This window comes from Theropithecus gelada, chromosome 6 (assembly GCF_003255815.1).
Source record: "Theropithecus gelada isolate Dixy chromosome 6, Tgel_1.0, whole genome shotgun sequence".
NCBI classification, from domain to species: Eukaryota; Metazoa; Chordata; class Mammalia; order Primates; family Cercopithecidae; genus Theropithecus; species Theropithecus gelada.
The window spans coordinates 9,968,728-9,994,723 of record NC_037673.1 but is presented as its reverse complement, the minus strand read 5'-3'; the positions used below and the strand labels follow the sequence as shown (position 1 = coordinate 9,994,723).

Sequence of the window (25,996 nt, the reverse complement as noted above, 5' to 3'; positions counted from 1 at the left end):
CCCCAAAACCACTTGCAAATCTCGCGATGGAGGGAGGAGGAGGTGAGGCGGGAAAGGCGTGGCGGGCTCCTGTGGGCGTGAGAAGGGGTGCGGGCGGGCTGGCTAGGGGCTCGCGGTCAGCTGAGGTCTCCACTGTCCAGCCGGTGGTCGGGCAGGCGGCTGCCCTGGCCTCCAGCCTGGCATTCGGTGCCCAGAGCTCGTGGCCGCCGCGCCGTGCCGGCGCCGGTTCTGGGGATCGTTGGCGGCGGGCGCGTTTCCCGGTGCGAATTCCTCTCTGCCAGAGACTGTTGTGGGCTCCTTAGGGCAAGTGACTCAGCCTTTAGCACGATGTTAAGGAATAGGAATAGTGGAGGCACACTGATGGATTGGAATCGCAGTTCTGCCGCTCTTCTAGCTGTGGCTTTGGGGAAATCCCTTAACTTCTTTATCTCTCGGTTTCCCTGTCTGCAAAGTGACGGTGGTAACAGTAGTGCCTACCTTACAGGGCTGCTGTGAGATTCAAGGAGAACGGTGCCTGGCCCTTAGCAAGCTGTGTTTAAGTGTTGGTAAATCAATTAACATTTTGCACAAATGGCCCAGTAACTTGCCACGGTTTTACAGCTAGTAAGAAACAGAGTTGCACAGCCTGATGCAATGGGTGCCACACTCTTTTTTTTTTGGAGACAAGACTGTAGCCCAGGCTGGAGTGCAGTGGCGCGGTCTTGGCTCACTGCAGCCTCCGCTTCCCGGATTCAAGCGATTCTCGTGCCTCAGCCTCTTAGGCAGCTGGGACTATAGGCACAGGTCACCAAACTCGCTAACTTTTGTATTTTTAGTAGAGACGGCGTTTTGCCATAGTGGCCAGACTGGTCTCGAACTCCTGACCTCAAGTGATGTGCCCGTCTAGGTCTTCCGAAGTGCTGGGCATGAGCAACCGCAGTGCCCTGTGGGTCCCACTCTTAAGCCCTGTATTATGCTGCCTCAGAAAGATCTAGGTAACCGCAGCTGTCCTCTAAATCTCATGCTGCCTTCCCTTGCGCGCTCCAAGATCATGACTTGATATTTGATAGGTTTAGATTTATTTGTTGAGGGGTTCCAGCCTTACTTCTCCGCTACTGCCATAGGCAGGGACTTAGCTAATAAAGTTGTATTATTCCCAGACTTTATTAGGTACTCAGTAAATGTTGAAATGAATACATGCACTATAACATTTGACCCTGGCCTGAAAGTCAGGAACTGACTTGGGGCCTGTGTTCCCACCTACTCTGGGGGCTGAGGCCGGAGGATGGGTGGAGCCCAGGAGTTCAGTTTACAGTGAGCTATAATCCACCACTGCACTCCATCGTGGGCGACAGAGCGAGATTGTCTCTAAAACAAAACAGGGAGGACTGATTTTGTCATTGGATGGTTGGTGATCAGTTAACTCTTAATGCTTGGCATACTTAAATGCGCTAGACATCTTCAAGGACACGTTATTTCACGTTAGCTTTGCCAATTCAGTGTTTCCTCATTAAAAATGGTGGCTTCTGCAATTCATTTGGCTCATTTGATTGTTGTGAAAAATAGAATGTCTTACGGCATCCTCTATGTAGTTTATTTCCTGTCAAAATACTGGGGAGCAAGAGGGGATTTTTCCTAGTATCAATAGCTCATGTATGTCAAAAGGACACAAATGACATTAGACTAGTATAAGAAAGGTTTTGTAAGGACATAAGAATATATGCTAAAGGGACATAACATCTGTTGTAGTTATTAAACTGGTGTGCATATACAAGTGCACAATGAACAGTCCTTACAAGTTGTGACATTCCGATATAAGCCCGCTTTAGACATGTGGCTGGTCACTATTCCAAACAGGGTCCTTCTCTCTTCCTGACCTTTTTCTTTTGGCTTGAACTTGGATAAGAACCTTGGGTACCTTATTGTACATCTGTCACTGCCTCTAGCTTCAGCTGATCCAAATCTTCCACTGAAAATTGAAGTTTTCAACCAATATTAGAAGTCAATAAGCAAGCAGGGCCTGGACACAGTAGAAGTTAACCTCATCCTGTGTTTGATTTTCAAGGATGGACTCCTACTAAGTGCTCAAAGAAAGTAGCCAGTGGCCACTGCCGCCATTATTTAATAGAATGGCTCCTTGTTCCAAAGAACACCTGACAGAAAGTTCTTGCCATTTATGTATATTGGATAGTCTGGGAGTCTGAACACGTTCCATTAGCAGGATTTGTAGAAACAGTCTTGATGTTAGTTTTGAATATTCAGGGCCTGATTTTCACTGGTAAGAATCAATACAGGGCCTGGCATGGAGGCACTTTGGGAGGCTGAGGCAAGAGAATTGCTTGAGCCCAGGAGTTTGAGACCAGCTTGGGCAACATAGGGAGACCCCGTCTTTAAAAAAAAAAAAATGGAAAAAATTAGTTGGGTGTGGTGGCATGTGCCTGTAGTCCCAGCTACTTGGGAGGCTGAAGTGGGAGGATTGCTTGACCCTGAGAGGTCAAGGCTGTGGTGAGCTGTGATTGTGCTACTGCACTCCGGCCTGGACGACAGAGTGAGACTCCATCTCAGAAAGGAATGAATTGTTTTTGCTGAATGGAGCTAACAATGTAGTCCTATGTTGGATGTACTCCTGTACTGGATGTACATAGTAACTTCTTCCAGAGCTCCAGCAGTGGGTATGGATCTTGATTTCCCCATGCAAGTGTTTGTGACGTTGCAAGACTTGCAGGCATGAAAACTTGGGACAGAAAATAGAACGATTTCATCAAGAGACTCATTGCCCCTGTGTTGCCTTTCTTAAAAACACAAATATTATAGTGACTTTGCTCAGAAAGTTTCATCACAGTGCGCGTAGAATAAAATACACACTGAGCCTGGCATTCAGAGGCCTGCCTTCCTGTTTCTCTCTCTGCCTTCCTGTTTCTCTCTCTGCCTTCCTGTTTCTCTCTCTGCCTTCCTGTTTCTCTCTCATTCTCTGCTCCAGAAAGGCTTTCCCTGCCTTCCACACCGTGGCTCCAAGGCTTGCTGCTTTTGACTCCAGCTCAAATACTCTCTCTGCCAACACCTTACTGGTCCTATTGTTGGAATCAGTCTTTTTCTCCACCTCTCTTGTATGCCTGTATCGTTTTGTTTGTGCTACAGCATTTCTCACAACCTGACATGTGTCTGCCTGTCCTGGACCCCACGTCTCATCTGCCTAGACGGGAGGCTGTGAAAAACAGGAACTTTTTATTGTATCTTTTGCTGGTTGAATTGAAAGGTACATATCTACACAGGTGAAATTAAATTTGGGTCATCTGACTTGTGTTTGTTTAATAAACTTGGTGAACAAATGCGTAAACAAAAATATAGCATATCCATACAATGGAATATTATTAAGCCGTGAAAAGAAATAAAGAACTGATACAAGTTGCAACATGGATGAATCTTGAAGACATGCTAAGTGAAAAAAGTCAGTTGCAGAAATCCACACACTATACAATTCCATTCCTTTAAGTCCAGAATAGGTGATTCTTTTTTTTTTTTTTGGGACAGAGTCTTGCTCTCTCCCAGGCTGGAGTGCAATGGTGCGATCTTGGCTCCTTGGTTCACTGTAACCTCTGCCTCCCTGGTTCAAGTAATTCTCTTGCCCCAGCCTCCCAAGTAGCTGGGATTGCAGGTGTGCGTCACCATACCTGGCTAATTTTTTGTTTTTTTTTTTTTTTGTATTTTTAGTAGAGATGTTGTTTCATGATATTGGCCAGGCTGGTCCTGAACTCTTGACCTCAAGTGATCTGCCCACTTAGGCCTCCCAAAGTGCTGGGATTACAGGCGGGAGCCACCGTACCGGGCCCCAGAAGAGGGGATTCTTGAGACAAAAAGTAGATTAGTGGTTGCTTAGGGCTGGGGAATAGAGGGTGGATACGGGAGTGGTAGCTAAAGGATAAGGGGTTTCCTCTTGAGGTAATGAAAATGTTCAAAAATTGACCGTAGTGTTGGTTGCATATATCTGAATATAAAAAGAAACACTAAATTGTCTAAGCGGGCAAATTGTATATGTATGAATTATATCTCAAAGCTGTTGAAAATTGAGCCCCTCCCTGCAAATGATAGTATTGAGAATAATACTAGCAATTAATAGTCATTACTTAGCCTCTTAGGCTTATGCTAAATGCTTTGCATACATTATTTACCTGTTCCAAGAATCCTATGAGGATAATATTATTGCAAAAGCTTTTTTTTTTTTTTTTTTGAGATGAGGTCTCACTCTGTCATCCAGGTTGGAGTACGGTAGCACGATCTCGACTCAGTGCAACCTCCACCTCCCAGGCTCAAGAAATCCTCCAACCTCAGCCTCCCAAGTAGCAGGGACCACAGGCGTGCACCACAAGGCCTGGCTAATTTTTTGTATTTTTGGTAGAGATAAGGTATTGGCATGTTGCGCAGGCTGGTCTTGAACTCCTGAGCTCAGGTGGTCCACCCACCTCAGCCTCCCAAAGTGCTGGGATTACATGCATGAGCCGCTGTGTCTGGTCAATTTTGAATCGTGTTTAAACGAATTATTTCTAAATTTTACTGAGGAGAAAACCATGCCTTAGTAACAACTTACCTTGTGTTAAACAACTAATTAAGTTCTGAGACTCCAGAACTGTGTGACCCAAATCCCCTTAGCGGCTGTACTGTACAATTGGAATGTCCACAGGATAATTTCTTTATAGAGGGCGTGACAAATGTGCCTTGACTTTTCTTTCTTTTCTTTTCTTTTGTTTTTTTTAAATACCAGGGTATTGCTCAGTCGTCCAGGCTGGAATGTAGTGGTGTGATCATGGCTCACTGCAGCCTCAGCCTCCTGGGCCTAAGTGATCCTCCTGTTTCAGCCTCCCAAAAAGCTGGGACTGCAAGTGCATGCCACCACACATGGCTAATTTATTTTTTGTAGAGATGGGGTCTTGCTGTGTTGCCCTGGCTGGTCTTGAACTCCTGGCCTCAAGCAGCCCTCCTACCTCGGCCTTCCAAAGTGCTGGGATTATATGCATGAACCACTGTGCCTGGCCAAATTTTCTTAAATAATTAAATGCGTGACTACCATTTTAGCAAGTAGAGGCATACCTTGTTTTATTGCACTTTGCAGATAATGCACTTTTTTGTTGTTGTTAGAGATAGGATTTTGCTATTATTGCCCAGGCTGGTCTCAAACTCCCGGGCTCAAGCAATCTTCTGGCCTCAGCGTCCTGAGTAGCTGAGATTACAGGTGTGAACCAACATGCCCCATTCAGTAGTGTGCTTCTTACAAATGGAAGGTTTATGCAGCTCTACAAGTCTGTTGGCACCATTTTTTCAACAGCATCGTGCTCACTTTTTGTCTCTCACATTTTGGTACTTCTTGCAATATTTCAAATTTTCCGCTATTTTTTATCTATTATGGTGATCCATGATCAGGGATTTTTGGTGTTTCTATTGTAAATGTTTTGGGGCTCCACAGACCATGCCCAAATAAGAGTGAACTTAATCAATAAATGTGTGTGTGTTCCTACTGCTGCACTGGCCATTCCTCCATCTCTCTCCATCTCCTTGAGCCCTCCTATTTCCTGAGACACAGCAACATTGAATTAGGCTGATTAATAACCCTACAGTGGGCTCCAAGTGTTCAAGTGAATGAATCACACTTCTCCCACTTTAAATCAAAAGCTAGAAATTATTAGGCTTAGTGAAGAAGGCAGTGGAAAACTGAAATAGACTGAAAATTAAGCCTCTGGCATCAAATAGCCAAGTTGTGAATGCAACGAAAAAGTTCTTGAGGGAGATTAAAAGTGCTACTCCAGTGAACACGCAAATGATAAGAAAGTGAAAAAGCTTTATTGCTGATATGGAGAAAGTTTGAGTGGTCTGGATAGAAAATCAAACTAGCCACAGCATATCCTTAAGCCAAAGCCTAATCTAGAGCAAGGCCCTAACTCTCTTCAGTTCTCTGAAAGCTGAGAGAAGTAAGGAAGGTGCAGAAGAAAAGTTTGAAGCTAGCAGCGGTAGGTTCATTAGGTTTAAGGAAAGAGCAGCCATCTCCTGAGCATAAAAATGCGAGGTGAAGCAGCAAGTGCTGATGGAGAAGCCGCAGTGGGTTATCCAGAAGATCTAGCTAAGATTGTTAATGATGGTTGCTGCACTAAACAGATTTTCTTTTTTTTCTTTTCTTTTTTTTCTTTTGAGACGGAGTCTCGCTCTGTCACCCAGGCTGGAGTGCAGTGGCCTGATGTTGGCTCACTGCAACCTCTGCCTCCCGGGTTCAAATGATTCTCCTGCCTCAGCCTCCTGAGTAGCTGGGATTACAGGCGTGTGCCACCACGCCCGGCTAATTTTTGTATTTTTAGCAGAGACGGGGTTTCACCATGTTGGTCAGGCTGGTCTTGAGCTCCTGACCTTGTGATCCGCCCGCCTCAGCCTCCCAGAGTGTTGAGATTACAGGCCTTAGCCACTGCACCTGGCCAACAGATTTTCGGTATGGATGAAACAACCTTCTGTTGGAAGCTAGAGAGAAATCAATGCCTGGTTTCAAAGCTTCAAAGAATAAGCTGACTCTCTTGTTAGGGGTGAATGCAGCTGGTGATCTTAAGTTGAAGCCAATGCCCACTGGCCGTTCTGAAAATCATAGAGCTCTTGGCCGGGCGCGGTGGCTCAAGCCTGTAATCCCAGCACTTTGGGAGGCTGAGATGGGCAGATCACGAAGTCAGGAGATCGAGACCATCCTGGCTAACACGGTGAAACTCCGTCTCTACTAAAAAAATACAAAAAACTAGCCGGGCGAGGTGGCGGGCGCCTGTAGTCCCAGCTACTCGGGAGGCTGAGGCAGGAGAATGGCAGGAACCCGGGAGGCGGAGCTTGCAGTGAGCTGAGATCCAGCCACTGCACTGCAGCCTGGGCAACAGAGCGAGACTCCGTCTCAAAAGAAAAAAAAGAAAAGAAAAAAAAGAAAATCATAGAGCTCTTAGGAATGATGCCAGATCTACTCTGCCTTGCTCTGTAAATGGAACAGCAAAGCCTGGATGACAGCACCTTTCTTTACAGCATGATTTTTGACTATTTTAAGCCCATTGTTGAAACCTACTGATCAGAAAAAGGATTCCTTTCAAAATATTACTGCTTATTGATACCACACCTAGTTACTACTCAAGAGGTCTGGTGGCCATATACAAGGACACGAATGTTGTTTTCATGCCTGTCAACACAGCATTCATTTTGTAGCCCGAGGATCAAGGGGGTAATTTTGACTTTTAAGTCTTGTATTCAAGAAATACATTTCATAAGGCTAGAGGCGCCATAGATAGTGATCACACTGATGGATCTGGTCAAAGTCGATTCAGAACCTTCAGGAAAGGATTCACCATTCTAGATGCCATTAATAACATTCATGATCCATGCGAGGAGGTCAAAGTATCAACATTAATAAGAGATTGGAAGAAGTTGATTTCAGTCCTTTTGGATGACTTTGAGACTTAAGTGGAGGAAGTAACTACAGATGTGGTCGAAATAGCAAGAGAATTAGAAGTGGAGCCTGAAAATGAGACTGAATTGCTGCAACCCCATGATAAAATAGCAGTGATGAGGAGTCACTTTTGATGGATGAGCAAGGGAAGTTGTTTCTTGAGATGGAATCTACTACTGGTGAGGATGCTGTAAACATTGTTGAAACGATGACAAAGAATTTAGAATATTTTATGAACTTAGTTGGTAAAGTAGTGGCAGAGTTTGAGAAAATTGACTCTAAATTTGAAGGAAGTTCTGCTGTGGGTAAAATGCTGTCAAACAGCATCACATGCCACAGAGCAATCTTTCGTGAAGGAAAGAGTCTATCAATGCAGCAAACTTCATTGTTGTCTTATTTTTAAAAATTGCCGCAACCACCTCAACCTTTGGCAACCACCACCCTCATCAGTGAGCAACTGTTAACGTCAAGGCCGGATCCTACGCCCATGAAAAGATTTTTACTCACTGAAGGCTCAGATGATCATTAGAATTTCTTAGCAATAAACTATTTTTTAAAATTTAAACAATTTTTTTGAAGATAAACCAGACCAAAATGTCAAGCAATAAAGGATTTTAAAATTAAGTTATATACATTGGTTTTTGAACAGTGCTATTGCACCCTTAATAGACTCCAGTATAGCGTAAACATAACTTTTATATACAGTGGGAAACCAAAAATATTTGTGTAACTTGCTTTATTGCAATATCCACTTTCTTGTAGTGGTCTGGAACTAAGTATCTTCAAGGTATGCCTGTAAGTTCCTCCGTAAAATGCCAAAATTATAACTGAAATTATTTAAAGCTTTTGCTTTCTATCAAATGCCATCACCTTCTTAAAGTCAATTTTCTTTACCACTGTCACTAGCATTAGCACTAGCACTAGTACTAGTAGCATTCTTTCTCCCACTGCCCTCTCCCCCGACCCAGTTGGTTTTCCACTATGAAATCAGTTTTACAACTCATTTTAAGGGTCTTCAGGAATCAAGAACAAAGCCGCGCTGAGTGGGGGATACTGGTGATTGGCTGGCTGCCCTGAGGGTAACCAGCTGCTGTTTGCCAGCTTTCTGTGTGTCTTGGGTTCAAATTTGTACTGCACCGGAATAGATTGCCATAGTTCATGGATGTGGTGGGGAGAAAAATGTCCTCTCCAGGAATGTCCACATTCTAATTCCTGCACCTGTACAGATGTAATCAATGGGCTTGAGATGGGAGATTATTTTGGATTATTTATGTGGGCCCAGTGTTATCACGAGGGTTCCTATAAATTAAGAGGGAGCCAGGCATGTGAGAGAAGGTGATGTCAGGACGGAAGCAGAGTTTGGAGTGATGTGGGGTCAAGAGCCTAGGAATGTGGGCAGCCTCTGGAAGCAGGAAGAGACAAGAAAACCTGCCTGAGGGCCCCGAGAAATGAACGCAGGCCTGCCAGTTCATTTCAGACTGACCTCCAGAACTGTATGATAACAAATGGTGATTTTCTTTTCTTTTTTTTTTTTTTGAGATGGAGTTTCACTCTTGTTGCCCAGGCTGGAGTGCAATGGTGCGATCTTGGCTCACTGCAACCTCTGCCTCCCGGGCTCAAGTGATTCTCCTGCCTCAGCTTCCCAAGTATCTGGGATTACAGGCGTGCACCACCACGCCTGGCTAATTTTGTATTTTGGGAGGCCCGCCTTGGCCTCCCAGAGTGCTGGGATTACAGGTGTGAGCCACTGCGCCTGGCCATAAATGGTGTTATTTTAAGCCATTAATTTTGTGGCAACTTCTTACAGCAGTTATAGGAAACCTATAATTGCATTCAACTGTGTTCTAAGTGCTTTACCTCCATCCACTCATTTCATCCTCACAACATCCCTGTGACCCCCACTTTACAGATGAGAAAACAGGTTCAGCAAGGACAAGGGATTCAGGGTCCCCTCATTAATGAGGTGGCAGAGCCGGGATCCTAACTTTGGCTGGCTCTGGAGGAGTCCTGCTTTTACCTCCTGTACTGTGCTCCTCGTTAATCAATTTTAAAATCAATTTCAAGTCAATATTAATTTCAAAACCCTGAGATCCCATTTAAATGCATTTTAAAGGACAAATCTCAAGAGGATATTTAAGGTACCATTCATTTCTTTGTAATCAGTGATTGGGGTCTGCATTATTTTATGTTTGTGATAGTACTAAAATGATCTTATTTTTTATTCTTTTTGGATCTGCTGTAAAAGTCTCTTTATTACCATACTTATTTGAGATATTTGGTAAAATCTGATTTTTGTCTCTTCTATTACTTTAAAATTGTGTTGGTGAAACCGGATTGTAGATGCCAGACCAAATTTGATGTGGAATCCTTTAATTCTACTTGAAATTGGGTAATAATTAGACATCTTTATGTTTATTTTTTTTAAAAATAAGACAACAATGAACAAATAAACATATGTTAGCTCAGAACCTAAAAATATGTAGTGCATGATTAAAACTTGTACTAATGGATATTAAATTAATAAATTGCTCGATAAGTTTGAGTACATTGTTTTCTAAGGATGACTCCTAGACACACAAAAAATCAACATGTTGGAAAGAAAAGATTTTAGTCTTCTCGTGGTATTGAATAATGTTCTCCAAAATATCTTAATAGGATTTATTATGGGATCCTACACTTGGCATGTAGCTTGTATTCAGCTGAATTATCCTTTAAAAAGCATGAGTTTATTTGTCAGTGAGAATTGTAGGAAAAAATACTCTCTTGGATTTCAGATTTGGTGCTATGTGTGTCTCTTCTGCTTGCTTTCATTCTAGGTATACCCCTAGAAACACTTACAGAAGAAAGTCAGTCAAGACATGTTCTACCTGCAAGTTTTGAAGCCAACAGTTTGCAGAAAAGCAACTGGGGGTTCTTTCTTACTGGGCTTGTGGGTGGGACCCTGGTGGCTGTGTATGCTGTAGCCACACCGTTTATAACGCCAGCCCTTCGAAAAGTCTGTTTGCCATTTGTACCTGCAACTACGAAGCAGATTGAAAATGTTGTGAAAATGTTGCAATGCAGAAGAGGATCCCTTGTAGACATCGGTAGTGGCGACGGACGCATTGTGAGTTCTGCTAAAACATTTTAAGGTTTGGAACGAAAACTTAAAATTTCTGCTTTACATTTAGTAAGGCTTACACAAAGACTTACTAAATCTGACAGCTCGAAAGAGTGCTCATTTCATTTTGTGTTTGTTTGACCAAACTATTAAACTACCAGCATGTTTGGAATTCATTTTCCCCAGATGTAATTTGTTCTTAAAGGAGGAAGTGCGCTGTTGACATGCCAGGGGAAAAAGAACGGTTAACTGGTAATTATTAAATTGTCTGTTAAATACTTGGGCCGACAGAGGTGGCATGATGAGAGGAAACATGTTAAATCATGCAAACAACCCCATAGTTGTTTGCTTCTACATTTGTCTGTATTTATCCATGTATAAGTAATAATTCCTGGGGGGTAATATAGAGTTAAAATAAGAAAGAGCCAGTGATTAACCCTCACTAAGCCGAAGATCAGACTTTTTTAGCGAACTTCTCTCACTTGACCCCAGTTGGGCACCTATAAATAAAGACAAAAGGCCACTGACGGACAAGTGGGTGTCTCAGAGCAGGTTCCTCTGTGGGCAGGGTGGCACCATCCTTAGCCTTATCCCAGTGATGAGCTGAAAAGTTCCAGCAGCAGTGGGAAAGGCTGGTGCTATGGAAGCGTTTAGTGTGAAGGCCAGCAGGACTCTCACCTTTCACCAGCTGCTACAGACACAGAGACTGATTTTGTGATTCTGAGCTAGAATATTCAGGAGGAGGTTAGAAAGTTAAGATATTTTTAATTTAATTTATTTTTTTTACTTTAAAAATCGTGTTAAGATACACATACCGTAGTGTTTACCATCTTTTTTTTTTTTGAGACGGAGTCTCGCTCTATCGCCCAGGCAGGAGTGCAGTGGCGCAATCTCGGCTCACTGCAAGCTCCGCCTCCCGGGTTCACGCCATTCTCCTGCCTCAGCCTCCCGAGTAGCTGGGACTACAGGCGCCCGCCACTGCGCCCGGCTAATTTTTTTCTATTTTTTAGTAGAGACGGGGTTTCACCGTGTTAGCCAGGATGGTCTCGATCTCCTGACCTTGTGATCCTCCCACCTCGGCCTCCCAAAGTGCTGGGATTACAGGCGTGAGCCACCGCGCCCGGCCATGTTTACCATCTTAACCATGTGCAGGTGTACGGTTCAGGGTGGGAAGTACATTCACGTTGCCGTGCCACTGTCACCACCACCCATCTCCAGAACTCTTTCCATCTTGCAAAACTGAAACACTGCCCCAATTAAATAACTTTCTATTCCCCTCCTCCCCTCACCCTCTGGGAGCCACTATTTGTTTCTAAGAAATGTGTTAGTGGCCAGGTGCAGTGGCTCATGCCTGTAATCCTAGCATGTTGGGAGGCTAAGGTGGGTGGATCACGAGGTCAGGAGTTCAAGACCAGCCTGACCAACATGGTGAAACCCCTTCTTTACTAAAAATACAAAAATTAGCCAGGCGTGGTGGCACACGCCTATAACCCCAGCTGCTAAGGAGGCTGAGGCAGTAGAATCGCTTCAACCCGGGAGGTGGAGGTTGCACTGGGCCAAGATCATGCCACTGCACTCCAGCCTAGGCGACAAAGCGAGACTCCATCTCAAAAAAAAAAAAAAAAAAAAAAAAAGTATTGGTCTGTTTTCATGCTGCTGATAAAGACATACCTGAGACTGGGTAGTTTACAAAAGAAAGAGGTTGATTGGACTTACAGTTTAACATGGCTGGGGAGGCCTCACAATCATGGTGGAAGGTGAAAGGCAAGGAGGAGCAAGTCATGTCTTACATGGATGGTAGCAAGTCATGTCTTACATGGATGGTGGCAAGCAAGGAGAGAGCTTGTGCAGGGAAACTCCCCCTTATAAAACCAGATCTTGTAAGACTTATTCACTATCATGAGAATAGCATGGGAAAGACCTGCCCCCATTATTCAGTTACCTCCTGCCAGGTCCCTCCCACAACACATGGGAATTCAAGATGAGATTTGGGTGGGGACACAGAGGCAAACCATATCAAGAAATCAAAGGGAAAGTTTTAAAATCCATATTTGAATGCTTTACGTATTTGAACGGTATCTTTGTGGTTTCTGAGAAAATGTTTTCTTGTAGCACTGTAGTTACTTGGGAGCTATCTTAGGTGGAACAGCTGAGTCAAGGGATGCTCCCTTAAAGAATGGGGCAGGACAGGACGGGCAGAGAGAACCCAGGACTGCCCCATATCCTTTCCACTCTCCGGAGGCTGGTGGGATTCCACAGTTGACTTTATTCGGATTAATTTCATTTTATTTTACCTGTTTTCAGTTTTGAGTGAATAGTCATTAACTACAAAGGGAATATGTAACTAATTGCAGATTTTTCATTGACAGGTTATTTTTATTGCACATTATTACTTGTTCACAAGATCATCCTCCCTGACACATTCATTTCACTGCTGCTGTGCTAGCCCACTGCTGGAGAGATGTAGTGGATTTTCGGCAATGTTTTGTTCAACCTCCCCGGGGGTTGGCTGACCTAGAATCAATTATGGAGGTGTTCAAAGTGAACCTGAATGTCTATTCTGATACTTGAGATGAAATCTTTAACCAATCAAGAAAACTAAGTTACATAGGTTGACTATTACCTTGTCCACAAAGCTGTATCACTTTAGAGACACATTTTTAAATGATGTCTTAGTCACAGGAGGCACTTTTTGATTGGCTGTTTAAACCATCGATAGGAGATATTCATATTGTTTGACCATATATGTTCATTTTTTCTTCATATTTTGAAAAAATCCTGCCTCTCTCCACAGGTCATAGCGGCTGCGAAGGAAGGGTTCACAGCAGTTGGTTATGAATTAAACCCATGGCTAGTTTGGTACTCCAGATACCGCGCTTGGCGAGAAGGTGTGCATGGTTCTGCCAAATTTTATATTTCGGATTTGTGGAAGGTATGTAAGGCAGAGAATGGCCCTAGAGAAATCCAAGGGAAAGTTTATTATTCAAAATTAGTATGACTGAGAACTGAAAAATGTATTAAAAGAAAAATAATTAAAATCCATGCGAATATTCTGGCATAATGAAATGTATAAAATTGATACATTTTACAAATAGTCTCCTGTAGAGAGAAGCTTAAAGTTTTTATGTATAGGTCTTGTGAATTCCAAGAATTTATTTACTAAATTATTGTGTTCTAATTTCTGTTTCTTACAAAATAATGAGATTTTTCATCTCATTTGGAAATCCTATAAATTATTATTGATAAATATTAGATTTTTCCATTTGTGTGCCTGTATGTGTGTGTGTGTGTGTGTATGCATATTCGTATATTTAGAGACACAGAGATGGGTGCTAGAGAATCATGCTGTCATGGTTATTTCTTATCCTCATAAAGTATAAGATACTTCCAAATTTATTTGTACCTAAAAATGCTCTGTAATTTTGCTTTAGGAATGTTCCATAAAATGCTTTTTCTTAAATAAGAATTTTCCATTGTAATATTGTCATCAGTAGCTTACAAAAATTCACTTGAGTTTTGCTTGCATTGTTTTTTTATGCCATATGTGCATAAACGATCTCTCTATAGAGTAAATAAGACTTTTATTGGGCAATAAGAATTTTAACTGGCAAAGCACATTTCCCCCCAGTTTTTCAACTATAGACCATTTTATTGCACTTTTTTTACATAGTATTTTAGAGAAGAGGAGGGGGACTCAAATTTTAAGGATGGTTCAACAACAACAAAAAAAACCCAGATGGTTCTGAAGTCTCTCGCGTTCTGGTGAAGCTGGTTTGGTGTAGAGTGGACTGGTGCAGGAACATGTGGCCCCGGTGCCACCAGCTGGTCACAGTGGGGTCACAGTGTGGTCACAGTGTGGTCACTAGCTGTCTGACACATGACCACTGGGGCGCGCCCTGCATGGAGTCGCCCTGAGGATGAAATGGGATGACTTACAGGGAAGCGTTTGGAAAACTGTAATGGATTGAATTAAAATGAATGAGAGCATAAATGTATTATTCTTTTTCTTGTGAAATCTTAACGAGGGCTGCTCTTTTTAGGAGTTTCTCAAAACCCACCATTTGGTAAAACGGAAAACTGCTACCCATTTCTGTGAAACAAGTTAAGCTTAACATTTGGCTTTTTGCATTTAATCTACCGATTGTTTTCCCACCTTGTTCAGGTTACTTTTTCGCAGTACTCGAACGTTGTTATTTTTGGTGTGCCTCAGATGGTGAGTACGCACTTTTCTGCTCTCTCTTTGGGGTTAGATGATGTTGAAGGCCCTTCCAGCCGCAACACCACCACTCACCCGTGTGATGGTGATGGCCTCCCAGAGATTTTAGGGAACACTGGATTTCAGTTCATTGATTTAATAAAATAATTCAGAGTCCTAGAAGTTTAATCATAAAAGATTCAGCCATACTTTTAAACTTTGGCTTCAGATGAAATTCTCAATGATTTGCCTAAGCCTTAAACATTCCAGTTTGGAAGCTGCTTTCTGAGGTCCCCGTGTCTAATGTAGTTGGCAGTTTTCACAGCCACTCACTTCCACTCGGCTGAAGTCGCTCTGGAAAGTTAATGGGATGTTCCCTCTGAATTGATCATTCCTCCCATTTGGCAGGAAGATAATTTTCTGGGTGGATGAGCATTGAGTAGTTTCAGTTTACCTCAGTTTACTGATTTGCTAAAGAATGGCATATTGAACTTTGATTATGTACTTTCAAAAGTGAAAATGCCACAGTACTGCACTGAAAATGGCCCTCCTTAGCCTTTGGAAAGATGGTCATGGTGGGAAGCTTTTACCGTATTGCTGGTGCACAGACCATGGAAGGAAATCCCTTTTCACTTTTCAGTCTATCATTGTAGCCATCATAAAATTGGCAGAATTGGATGTTTGCTAACATGCTGCAATATAGCTGATAGGATTTTAATTTTTTACAAAGACAATTTACTTTTTTTTGTTTTTTTATTAATACCTGCATTTTTGTATAAGACATTTCAGTGCTTGAGAAATGTATTTCTACTACTAAGACCTTCAGTATAATGCCATAGTCTTTAATTTTAAAATATAATTTAGAAATGCTTTTGTAAAATATTTTTTTTTGAGCCAGGGTCTTGCTCTGTTGCCCAGGCTGGAGTGCAGTGGCGTGATCTCGGCTCACTGCAACCTCTGCCTCCCTGGTTCAAGCAATTCTCCTGCATCAGCCTGCCGAGTAGTTGGGACTACAGGTACTTGCCACCATGCCCAGCTAATTTTTTTATTTTTAGTTGAGGTGGGGTTTTGCCATGTTGGCCAGGCTAGTCTTGAATTCCTGACATCAAGTGATCTGCCTGCCTCGGCCTCCCCAAGTACTAGGATTACAGGTGTGAGCCGTTGTGCCCAGTCTTGTAAAATATTCTTGAAAGTGACAGTATCCTGTACATTTATAATTCTCATTATGCCTAAAATTAAGACCAAACTTTGGTATCCAGCCTTTTCTTATAGAAGTGAAATGAGGTAGAAGGGCACACTCCCTGGTCATTTTTAAGAAAACTGATTGGGATCATAGATTGATATGTAATTTTGATGGTGATTTATTACCTGTGATGTTTGGGCTTTACTTCTAAAATGGAATGTGTTCGCTTTTTGGAGACAAGTAACTTTAACTTGAATCCGTGCTTTATAAAGATAGAATGTTAGCATTTACTGGAAATTCCGTGCTGTGTGGAGAGGCAGGATGATGAAACCATGGTTACTTGTCCCAGCGGGGGGCAGCAGTGGCCTTTGGTAGTCATCGTCACTCCAGGACCTGTGGAGCCGACTCCGGGTGCTTCTTACCATGTTTGAAGTAGACTGACTCACTTTTTGGAGCTGTTCAGTCAGGGGAAATAAGAGTCTTATTATTTATGAATACTTTTGTGATTAATGTCCATTCTTCTGTATGTAGAGAAATCTGAAATAAGGAACATGTAGCATTTCACTATTCCCAAGGAAAAAGGGGAGCAGCTGAAAGACACAAAGTGTCCACGTTCCCTGTCATAACAGAGATTTGGCCAGCTCGCCGTCTCCATGCTGGTGGGTCGGTCAGGGGTGCGGAGGCTGGGATGACTTCTGTTGGTTTGGAAGGTGGAGTTTTGTGTGTGGAGGGCCCCACTTTCAACCTTCATTAAGCTGTGTCTCAGCAGAGGCCATGAGGGGGCGGGGCGTGTGCTGTGAACCATAGCCAGCTGCGGCTGGGTGACTCCACAAAGCCAGTGTGCCATGAGATGTTCCCATGGCAGCTGATGCCCAGATAGATACTCAGTGAGCCAGGGGAGCCTTGGGGAGGTCCAGAGCCAGGAATCCCTGGGGCTGTAAACCCTCACCCCTGTTTCTGATACCAGACTGATGATCCCTAACAGCTCTGTGCAGTTGTAGCTCAAAATCAGAGGTGCTGTAGCAGTTCCACACAATTATGTATCTAACTGAAAAGGAGCAGGAATCCCATTTGGATCTGGTCAAGCCAGTCCTGGGGTTGTAAACATCCACGTTTAACATGAACTTATGCACCAAGAGCATCTTTTCAAAGTGCAGAGCAGACCAATCTTGTTCTCGTGAAAACCTTTCTGTGACTTCTTGCTGTTTTTAGGGATAAGGTCCAAACACTGTGGCCCTGAGGCTGGCGTGCAGTGGCCCTTGCTCCCTTCCAGCTTCCTCTGGGCCATGCTGCCCTCAGCTCTCTGTACCAGTCCTCCGTCCTTCTCTTGGCCCCTTGGACCTCACCATTGCTGCTCTTCCCAGAGCCTGGGGCTGTGTCCTTCCCTCTGACTGTGGTCTCCCTGGCTCTGGACTTCGTTGATGAATAGCACTGACAACTTATGGGCCAGCTGTCTTTTCCTCTGCAAGGCAATTTTTTTTTTTTTTTTCCGAGACAGCAGAGTCTCACTCTGTCGCCTAGGCTTGAGTGCAGTGGCGCATCTCAGCTCACTGCAAGCTCCGCCTCCCAGGTTCACACCATTCTCCTGCCTCCGCCTCCCGAGTAGCTGGGACTACAGGCACCTGCCACCACGCCCAGCTAATTTTTTGTATTTTTTTAGTAGAGACAGGGTTTCACCATGTTAGCCAGGATGGTCTCGATCTCCTGACCTCATGATCTGCCCGCCTCAGCCTCCCAAAGTACTGGGATTACAGGCGTGAGCCACTGTGCCCGGCCTCTGCAAGGCAGTCCTTGATGGCAATGAGGTGAGCTCCAGTGGCCTGCTTTGCGCTCACGTAGTATCTTGTTGCCCTGTCCTTAGACGGGTTATTGTGCATTTCTTTGTCTGAAGGCTTCGACAGTGCTTGCTGTGTGCACTGCACCATCAGCTCGGGAGTAGGGAGCAGGCCTGTCCTCTTCTAGCTGGCCCAGGCCTCCAGTACTGCTGCACTGGCACAGGCATTGCTTGGTAAACGGTCATTGAATGAATGAATGTGGTCTGAGTATACCCAGTATTTATACTTTTCCCAGAAAGCTATCTACTTTCATAACTTCAAAGAATGACTAATTTAATTTTAGTTACAAATTCTGTTCTGAATTTTTTTTCTTTTTTTTTTTGAGACAGAGTCTCACTCTGTTGCCCAGGCTGTAGTGCAGTCATGTGTGATCTTGGCTCACTGCAGCCCCAGCCTCCTGGACTCAAGCGATCACCTGTCTCAGCCTGCCAAGTCACTGGGAATACAGGTGTGTGCCACCATGTCCGGCTAATTGTTTTAGTTTTTGTAGGGACGGAGTCTCACTATGTTGCCCAGGCTGGTCTCGAACTCCTGGGCTCAAGCATTCCTCCTGCTGCAGACTCCCAAAGTGTTGGGATTACAGGCATGAGCCACCATGCTTGGCTGTTATGAATTGATGAACAAAAATATTATCATTATGTTCTAATAAAGAAAAATAACTCATAGCTGAATAACTTTTTCTTCCTTCCTTCCCTTGTCCATTTGACAAGCGTGGCCACTATAGCAAGCCCTGTTCTAATCACTTGGAATATTTCAGTGAGTACGAGAGAAAACACGCCTGCCCCAGGTGCTCATATGCTAGTGGGGAGAGCAGATACTACATGAGACGCCTGTAGAAGATGCATCATACAGCAGAAGCAAAAGTGCTGTGGAGCAAAGCAAAGCAAGGGCGGGGTGGGGCAGGGACAGGATCCCTGCAAAGGTGACCTTTGAGGTTAGGGAGGGGGCTTGCAGGAAAAAGCGCCTTGGACAGGGTGGGGGGCAGTGCGGCAAGCAGGCAGGTATGGCGTGAGTGTGCGTGGGGAGGTCAGAGAGGAAGCAGGATGGGAAGGACACCAGCCCTTGGAAGGACAGAAGCCTTGAGTGAGCAGAGAGGAATGCATGCAGGGCTGGCTGGGCTGGAGAAGGGTCACAGGCTGCCATGTGGAGGCAGTGGTGGGTACAAGCTGGGAGACAGGTTATAAACTCTTGCAGATGTCCAGGCCGTGGAGTAACTGGTGAGAAGCATCAAATTCTGTGTGCATTGTGAAGGTAGAATCCACAGGACTAGCTGGCAGATCTAACATGGGGAGAGAGACAAAGGCGGGGTCACAGGTAGCCCCAGGGTGTTGGCCCAAGTTACTGGAAGTTTGGAGTTGCCTTGGGAAGTGGAAGCTTGTGTCTAGCACCTTAGACCACTGGGCCATCCTGCCACATGCTTGGGGTTGCCTTGAACTGTGCTGGGGAAGGTGCAAGCGGAGCTGACTGGGAAAGTCAGCATGTGCATGTGATGTTTGGGTGTGCATGACATCAGGCTGGCAGTGGTGGGTGAGAAGGAGTCTGGGGTTCGGGCCAGAGAACGGGCTGGAGATGTACGTTTGTTGGGTATCAGCACAGATGAAGCCTGGGAGTAGCTGAGATTCCCTGGGGAGCACGAGGATGAGCCGTTGAAGACCTGAGCTCTGGACCCTGGCATTAGAGGTCTGGGAAATGAAGGGCAACCAGTAGGACTCGGAGAGGGGAGCCTGGGGAGGAGGAAGTGCCAGGAGTGAGTTACCCTGGTGGTCCAGTGAAACCGGGGTTCCTAGGGGGCGGGGTGTGTGTGTAAGGCAGGGCTAGGTTATCTTATACCTTTGAGAACTATGTTTAAAGTTTTGTAGACATAATTAGAATAGGATGAGTTCATGTCACTTTGAAACCTATAATTGTATGAATAATTTTGAATTCCATTAGGCAGACATGACACATCACGGCTTCTCTTTGTGTATGATATCAAGCACCAGATTCGTTGCATATTTATGTGTAATTTAGTCAGTTAATTTCTTATGATGGAAATAGCTCCTTTCATTTTTAGGTTTATCTTGACTTAGCATATGACAATCATTTGGAAATAAAAGAAACTATAAAAGAGAAAAGAATAATAGCATCATGAATAAGTTTACAATTATCTTTTTTATGAACAAAATTACCATAAGAAATCTCTGATATTTTGGAAAAACACATATTGTTTCATTCTTTGCTTATTTAATTTTTCCCTCAAGGAACACAACTTTTTTTTTTTTTTTTTTAATCCTATACTGGCTATTGAAAGAATAGAAATTCCTCCATCCTTAATAGAATTTATTCTGTGTTATCTTGGCATTGATTCTGATGAACAATTAGAATTTGGCTCATTCCAGCCATAGGTCATGTAGAAGAGTTTTTCTAAGCACTTGTATAAGATTTAGGTCAGGACTAAAACCATCATAGAAGCCCTATCAATTTCGTCTTGATTTAATCTGGTTTTTTTAGAAGTCCAATGCGCTATCCATTGCGCCACAGTAATCTGGTTTTTTTAGAGGAGTAATTTTTGCTTAGATCTTGTTTTGTAAATATCACTTCTCACTAAGAGGAATCAGGAATCTTTGAGAAAAAGGCTGAATCAGGGCTGTGGAAGGAAGATACAAAAGCCAGGAACATTTTATTGAGCCAGAATGTAAGGAAGTGCTCACAGTGTTTGATAACAGCGTGTCCAAAGGACAGAGAAGCCAGCGGCAAGAGCCTCCCAGTGGCCCAATTAGGACAATTCGAGCATTCGAATACACAGGGACAGTAATGGATTATAACCTATCAAATGAAATAAGAATATAGGTGTTTGTCCTTACAGCAGATTGGTAGACAAGAAGAGAGAGAGGCAGAGCAGGTGAGGGGAAAGCCCTGCCTTATGGTAGAGTGCCAACTGTACGTCTAGAAGAAAGGACAGAATTAGCAGATTGATTCAGGCCAGAATTGTCCGTGAGTGCTACTTCAAGTGTGGGGACTGTCTGATGAGTAACAGGATTCACATCAACCCGAAGCATCTCCTCACAAACTACTCATTATAAAAGGAAAAATAGCAACTGCACAGTGGAGACACCGGATTCCACCTTCACTGTGTGACTGATGCCATCATCAAGAGCAGAAGGGCCTCCTGGGTGTCTGGAGCCCTGCTAAGTTCACAGCCTCACAGGTGGGGTGTTGCCAAAGACCACACACTGCACTGCTCATGAGCATACATCAGAGGACCCACCGCCAGGGCTGCTTGGTCCAATAACTGAAGAATGTTATTGTCACAGAAACCGAAGAAAGACTGAGGAGCTGTTTTCCCTCTAAGGGGACCAAAGGAATGCTATGGCTAAACGCAAAAGTGATCCTGGACAGGATCATACCTTTGGGAAATGTTATACAGAACATTACTGGGACAATGACAGAATTGCAGTGTTATTTGGAATTATTATATTGGAATACAATGTTAAATTTCCTGAAGATAACTGTGCTGGGATTATGTATGAAAATATTTTTCTTAGAAAATACACACTGAAGTATTAAGGGAGTAAAGGAGCATATTGTATGCAACCTTTTCTCCAATGGTTTAGGGAAAAAAATGTTCAAAGAGAGAGGAAGAGAACAAATGTGACAAAATGTTGAAAATTGGTAAACCCATAGGCCAGGTGCAGTGGCTCACGCCTGTAGTCCCAACACTTCGACAGGCTGAGGCGGGCAGATGGCTTGAGCTCATGAGTTGAGGACCAGCCCAGGCAACATGGCAAAACCCCATCTCTACAAAAGTAGGAGGTTGAGGTGGGAGGATGGTTTGAGTCCAGGAGGCAGAGGTTGCATTGAGCCAAGATCGCACCAATGCAGTCCAGCCTGGGTGATAGACCTTGTCTCAAAAAAAAAAAAAAAAAAAAAAAAGTTATTGAACCTGGGTATAGGTATACAGGAGTTCTTTGTTCTTCTTTGTTCTGTTATTGCAACTTTTCTGGAAGTTTGAAATTATCCCAAAATAACAAGTTAAAAGAAGAAAGTAGAAAAAAAGTATTTTTAGCATGTGAAGGTGGTAATACATTTTTAGGGCCTGCAGATAAATTTTTAAGTAGTTGTTAATTTGTTGATGTAATTAAAATATCAGTACTTTTAGCGAATAGTAAAAACTCTTTTCTTTGTTGGTAGATTGACAACAAAATGGTACAACAGTGGTATAAGTTAGGCTAACTCTTAAGAAATCCATTATTAGTACATTATGGGTACATTTTAAAAAATTATGAAATATTTCATGGTATTTCCAGTTGGTAGAATTGTGTATGTTTTTTCATGGTCTAACTATCCTACGTTTCATTGACTGTAGATCTTGATTTTAGGATGCACCATTGCTATTGAGAAACAAAAAAAATTGCTAATTATAATTCTAAGACAGTGTTGTGTGATGTGTCCTGATTTCAGAGATGTTAAAAATGTGGAAAAATGTAGGCGCAGTGGCTTATGCCTGTAATCCCAGCACTTTGGGAGGCTGAGGTGGGCGGATTGCTTGAGCCCAGGAGTTTGAGACCAGCCTGGACAACATAGCAAGACCCCCATCTCTTTAAAATTGTGGAAAAATAATGTCTTAAATATAGGAGACAAGGTATATTGAAGTGTTGAACTAAATTATTTAAAACTGCTGCTGCTTATAATTGCTGCCACATCTTGATTTTATTGAGAAAACTATAAATCTATGATAGACATCTGCTAAAAATGGCACATTTTATAATTAATACTAGAAGATGTTCTTACAACTGCTGTCAGTGTATCTTCTGTATTTTAGTGGATTGTTTGTTCATGTGTTTGTGTCCCAGAATGCTCTTTTTAACAAGTAGTAATTTTTGCTCAGGTATTTTCAGGGACTCTTAAGTACAGAAGAAATTTTGGGATCATTTCCTCTGACTCACTGCTCACTAAAATAATAGCTGTTACTCCCCACAGATGCTGCAGTTGGAGAAGAAACTTGAACTTGAACTTGACGATGATGCACGAGTCATTGCTTGCCGGTTCCCCTTCCCACACTGGACTCCAGACCATGTCACTGGGGAGGGGATAGACACAGTGTGGGCATATGACGCGAGCACGTTTAGAGGCCGTGAAAAGAGACCCTGAACATCGATGCTTTTCCAGCCGCCCATTCAAGCATAAACTTTACTGAGAGTGCTTTTCTGAAATGTCCTAGTCTTCCCCGATCTTGTAGAGACTTACAGCTGTGTCCTTAGAAAGGAGCGTAATTGTCTTTGGTTTGGAATGAGAAATTACCATTACTTTCCTTAACTGTTGGAGAAAACAAACAGAAGAAAAACAGGTAGATTTAAAATCTGCTTTTGATGCTATTTTCTTAAAAAATGTACTTACTGCCTTTTCATGCACCTGGATGCATAAAAAGATGAGTAAGTGATGGTCATGGTTATGGGCAGGAAAGAGGCCAACAGCTCTTCACATCATAAACAGTATGGCTTAATGCCTCAATAAGGAGAAATGATTTTTAAAGACAGTGCAGCCGTTCTTCGCCGAGTGTGGTCAGGGTTTCCTGCTTCAACAGTGCTTGGACGGAACCCGGCGCTTGTCCCCCATCCCTGCTGGCCGCCCATAGCCAGCCCTCCGTCACCTCTTCACCGCGCCCTCCGACCGCCCCAAGGCCCCCGCTGTCACTGCAGCACCGCCTCCTGTCCTTAGCCTCCGCCATGACGACTGCGTCCACCTTGCAGGTGCGCCAAAACTACCACCAGGACTCAGAGGCCGCCGTCCACCGCCACATCAATGTGTAACTCTAGACTTCCTACGTTTACCTGTCCATGTCTTACTACTTTGACCGCGATGATGTGGCTTTGAAGAACTTTGCCAAATACTTTCTTCACCAATCTCATGAGGAAAGGGAACATGCCGAGAAACTGATGAAGCTGCAGAACCAAGGAGGTGGCCGAATCTTCCTTCAGGATATCAAGAAACCAGACTATGACGACTGGGAGAGCGGGCTGAATGCGATGGAGTGTGCTTTACATTTGGAAAAAAATGTCAGTCAGTCACTACTGGAACAGCACAAACTGAAATGACCCCCATTTGTGTGACTTCATTGAGACACTTTACCTGAATGAGCAGGTGAAAGCCATCAAAGAATTGGGTGACCATGTGACCAACTTGCGCAAGATGGGAGCACCTGAATCCGACTTGGCAGAGTATCTCTTTGACAAGCACACCCTGGGAGACAGTGATAATGAAAGCTAAGCCTCAGGCTAATTTCCCCGTAGCCATGGGATGACTTCCCTGGTCACCAAGGCAGTGCATGCATGTTGGGGTTTCCTTTACCTTTTCTATAAGTTGTACCAAAGCATCCACTTAAATTCTTTGATTTGTACCATTCCTTCAAATAAAGAAATTTGGTACCCTCCCCCCCAAAAAAAAGACAGTGCATATTACCAAATGTTTGCAGTCTCCTGTCTACTATAACTTTGTTCATACTTAAGTTTTATCTCTTTCCTTTTTGTACTTCATGGCAAAATTAATTTTCTGAAGGATTCAGAGAGGCGTTTATATTTTATAACATTTATTAGAAATAATTTGTTCCATCACTAGATTACTGTATTTTGTTGAATCTCAGCTGTATATACATACATTTGTATACATGTTTGTGTAAATGTAAGCCCAGCGTGGGTTCGGATTCCGGTTTTGTCATCAGCAAGAGACCTTGAACCTATGACTTACTGCCTCTGAGCCTTGGCTTTCTGTGTGTCTTTGCCATTGGGATAATGGTACATGTAACAGTGGACTGGGTACCAATTTCTAAAACTCATGACACCTAGTCTTTGGTCCATAAATGGTGTTTGTTATTTTAGACACTGAGAAAAAGCTTATTCACAGAAGTTGCAGATTATTTCTGCTGGTCACTTTTTTATTTCTTGAGAGCTGCCACTTACTTAATATTTCTTATTTATGAGAAAAGACTTGACTAATTTAGATAAAAGACAAATTAACGAAAACCTTTGAATGTGAGTAGACAAGCTTCATATATCTGTAAAATGAATATTGAATGGTAGCCTGAGTCATTTGTGCTTATCACAGAGAAGAATTGAACTCCCAGTCATACACCTGTAACTGAAATACCATACTGTCTTAATGGAGATGTAACGAAGTAAGATGGTCACATCTTTAACTAAACTTATAAAAATATGGTCGGTTTGATAATTGTCACTTAAATGAGAAACATCTGGGGACACATTCATTCATTCATTCAACAGATATGTATTCAGTATCTACTGTAGAAGAATCTCTGAGATTCTGCGGTGAATAGACAGACACGCAAAGCCCCTGGCCTCATGGAATTCCTATTCTGGAAAGGAGAGACAAACAAATAAACGAGTGAATCTTAGTGTGTGTGGAGTTCTCTGAAAAATAAACAGTGTGATGGTGTAGCGAGCACCCGTGTGAGTCTGAGATGAGGGGATGGGATGTTGTGGACTTCAGCCAGGTTTTTGGCAGCTACTGGCTGTCCCTTTTCCACTAGCTTCAGTTTCCTTATGAAGAATGAGTTCTTTCTGTGGCGTGTGGCTTTGGTGGGAGGGCAGCTCTTGCTCTGTGTCTCTCAGTTGCCTTCCATTGTAGCCAGTCCTGTTACTGGTCTGGGCACACTCGGAGGGGGATCCATGGTAGCTCCTTGCCATGAAGATGTGGGTAGAGGAGGGTTTTGTGGGGCCTTGGAGGTGTTCAACATTTTCTAGAAGTGTTCCTGGTGGATTTATAGAGGCATTGATGTGGTTTGGCTGTGTCCCTACCCAAATGTCATCTTGAATTCCCACATGTTGTGGGACCCGGTGGGAGGTAATTGAATTATGGGGGCAAGTCTTTCCCTTGCTGTTCTCGTGAAAGTGAGTAAGTCTCATGAGATCTGATGGTTATTGTAAGGGGGTGTTTTCCTGCAAAAGCTCTTTTTGCCTGCTACCATTCATGTAAGATATTTAGCCTCGTGGAACTTAAGTCCAATTAAACCTTTTTCTTTTGTAAATTGCCCAGTCTCAGGTATGTCTTTATCAGCAGTGTGAAAACAGACTAATATAGTAAATTGGTGCTAGGAGTGGTATGTTACTGAAAAGATACCTGAAAATGTGGAAGCAGCTTTGGAACTGGATAACAGACAGAGGTTCGAACAGTTTGAAGGTCTCAGAAGAAGACAGGAAAATATGGGAAAGTTTGGAACTTCCTTGAGACTTGTTGACTGGCTTTGACCAAAAGCCTG

General features: G+C 43.3%; 1 protein-coding gene and 1 pseudogene across 2 annotated transcripts; both read left to right on the top strand.

The window, feature by feature from the left end:
- Positions 1–4: 4 nt before the first annotated feature.
- Positions 5–25,765, top strand: FAM173B (family with sequence similarity 173 member B). The gene is made up of 6 exons (XM_025387778.1): positions 5–42; positions 10,249–10,538; positions 13,327–13,420; positions 14,695–14,745; positions 22,705–23,262; positions 24,170–25,765. Exons 1-5 carry the CDS (start codon positions 27–29, stop codon positions 22,728–22,730), a joined length of 477 nt encoding a protein of 158 aa, XP_025243563.1. The 5' UTR covers positions 5–26; the 3' UTR covers positions 22,731–23,262; positions 24,170–25,765.
- LOC112626046 lies at positions 23,245–24,147 on the top strand (annotated as a pseudogene). Its single transcript, XR_003119819.1, has one exon. The product of XR_003119819.1 is annotated as a ferritin heavy chain pseudogene (transcript).
- Positions 25,766–25,996: the final 231 nt, after the last annotated feature.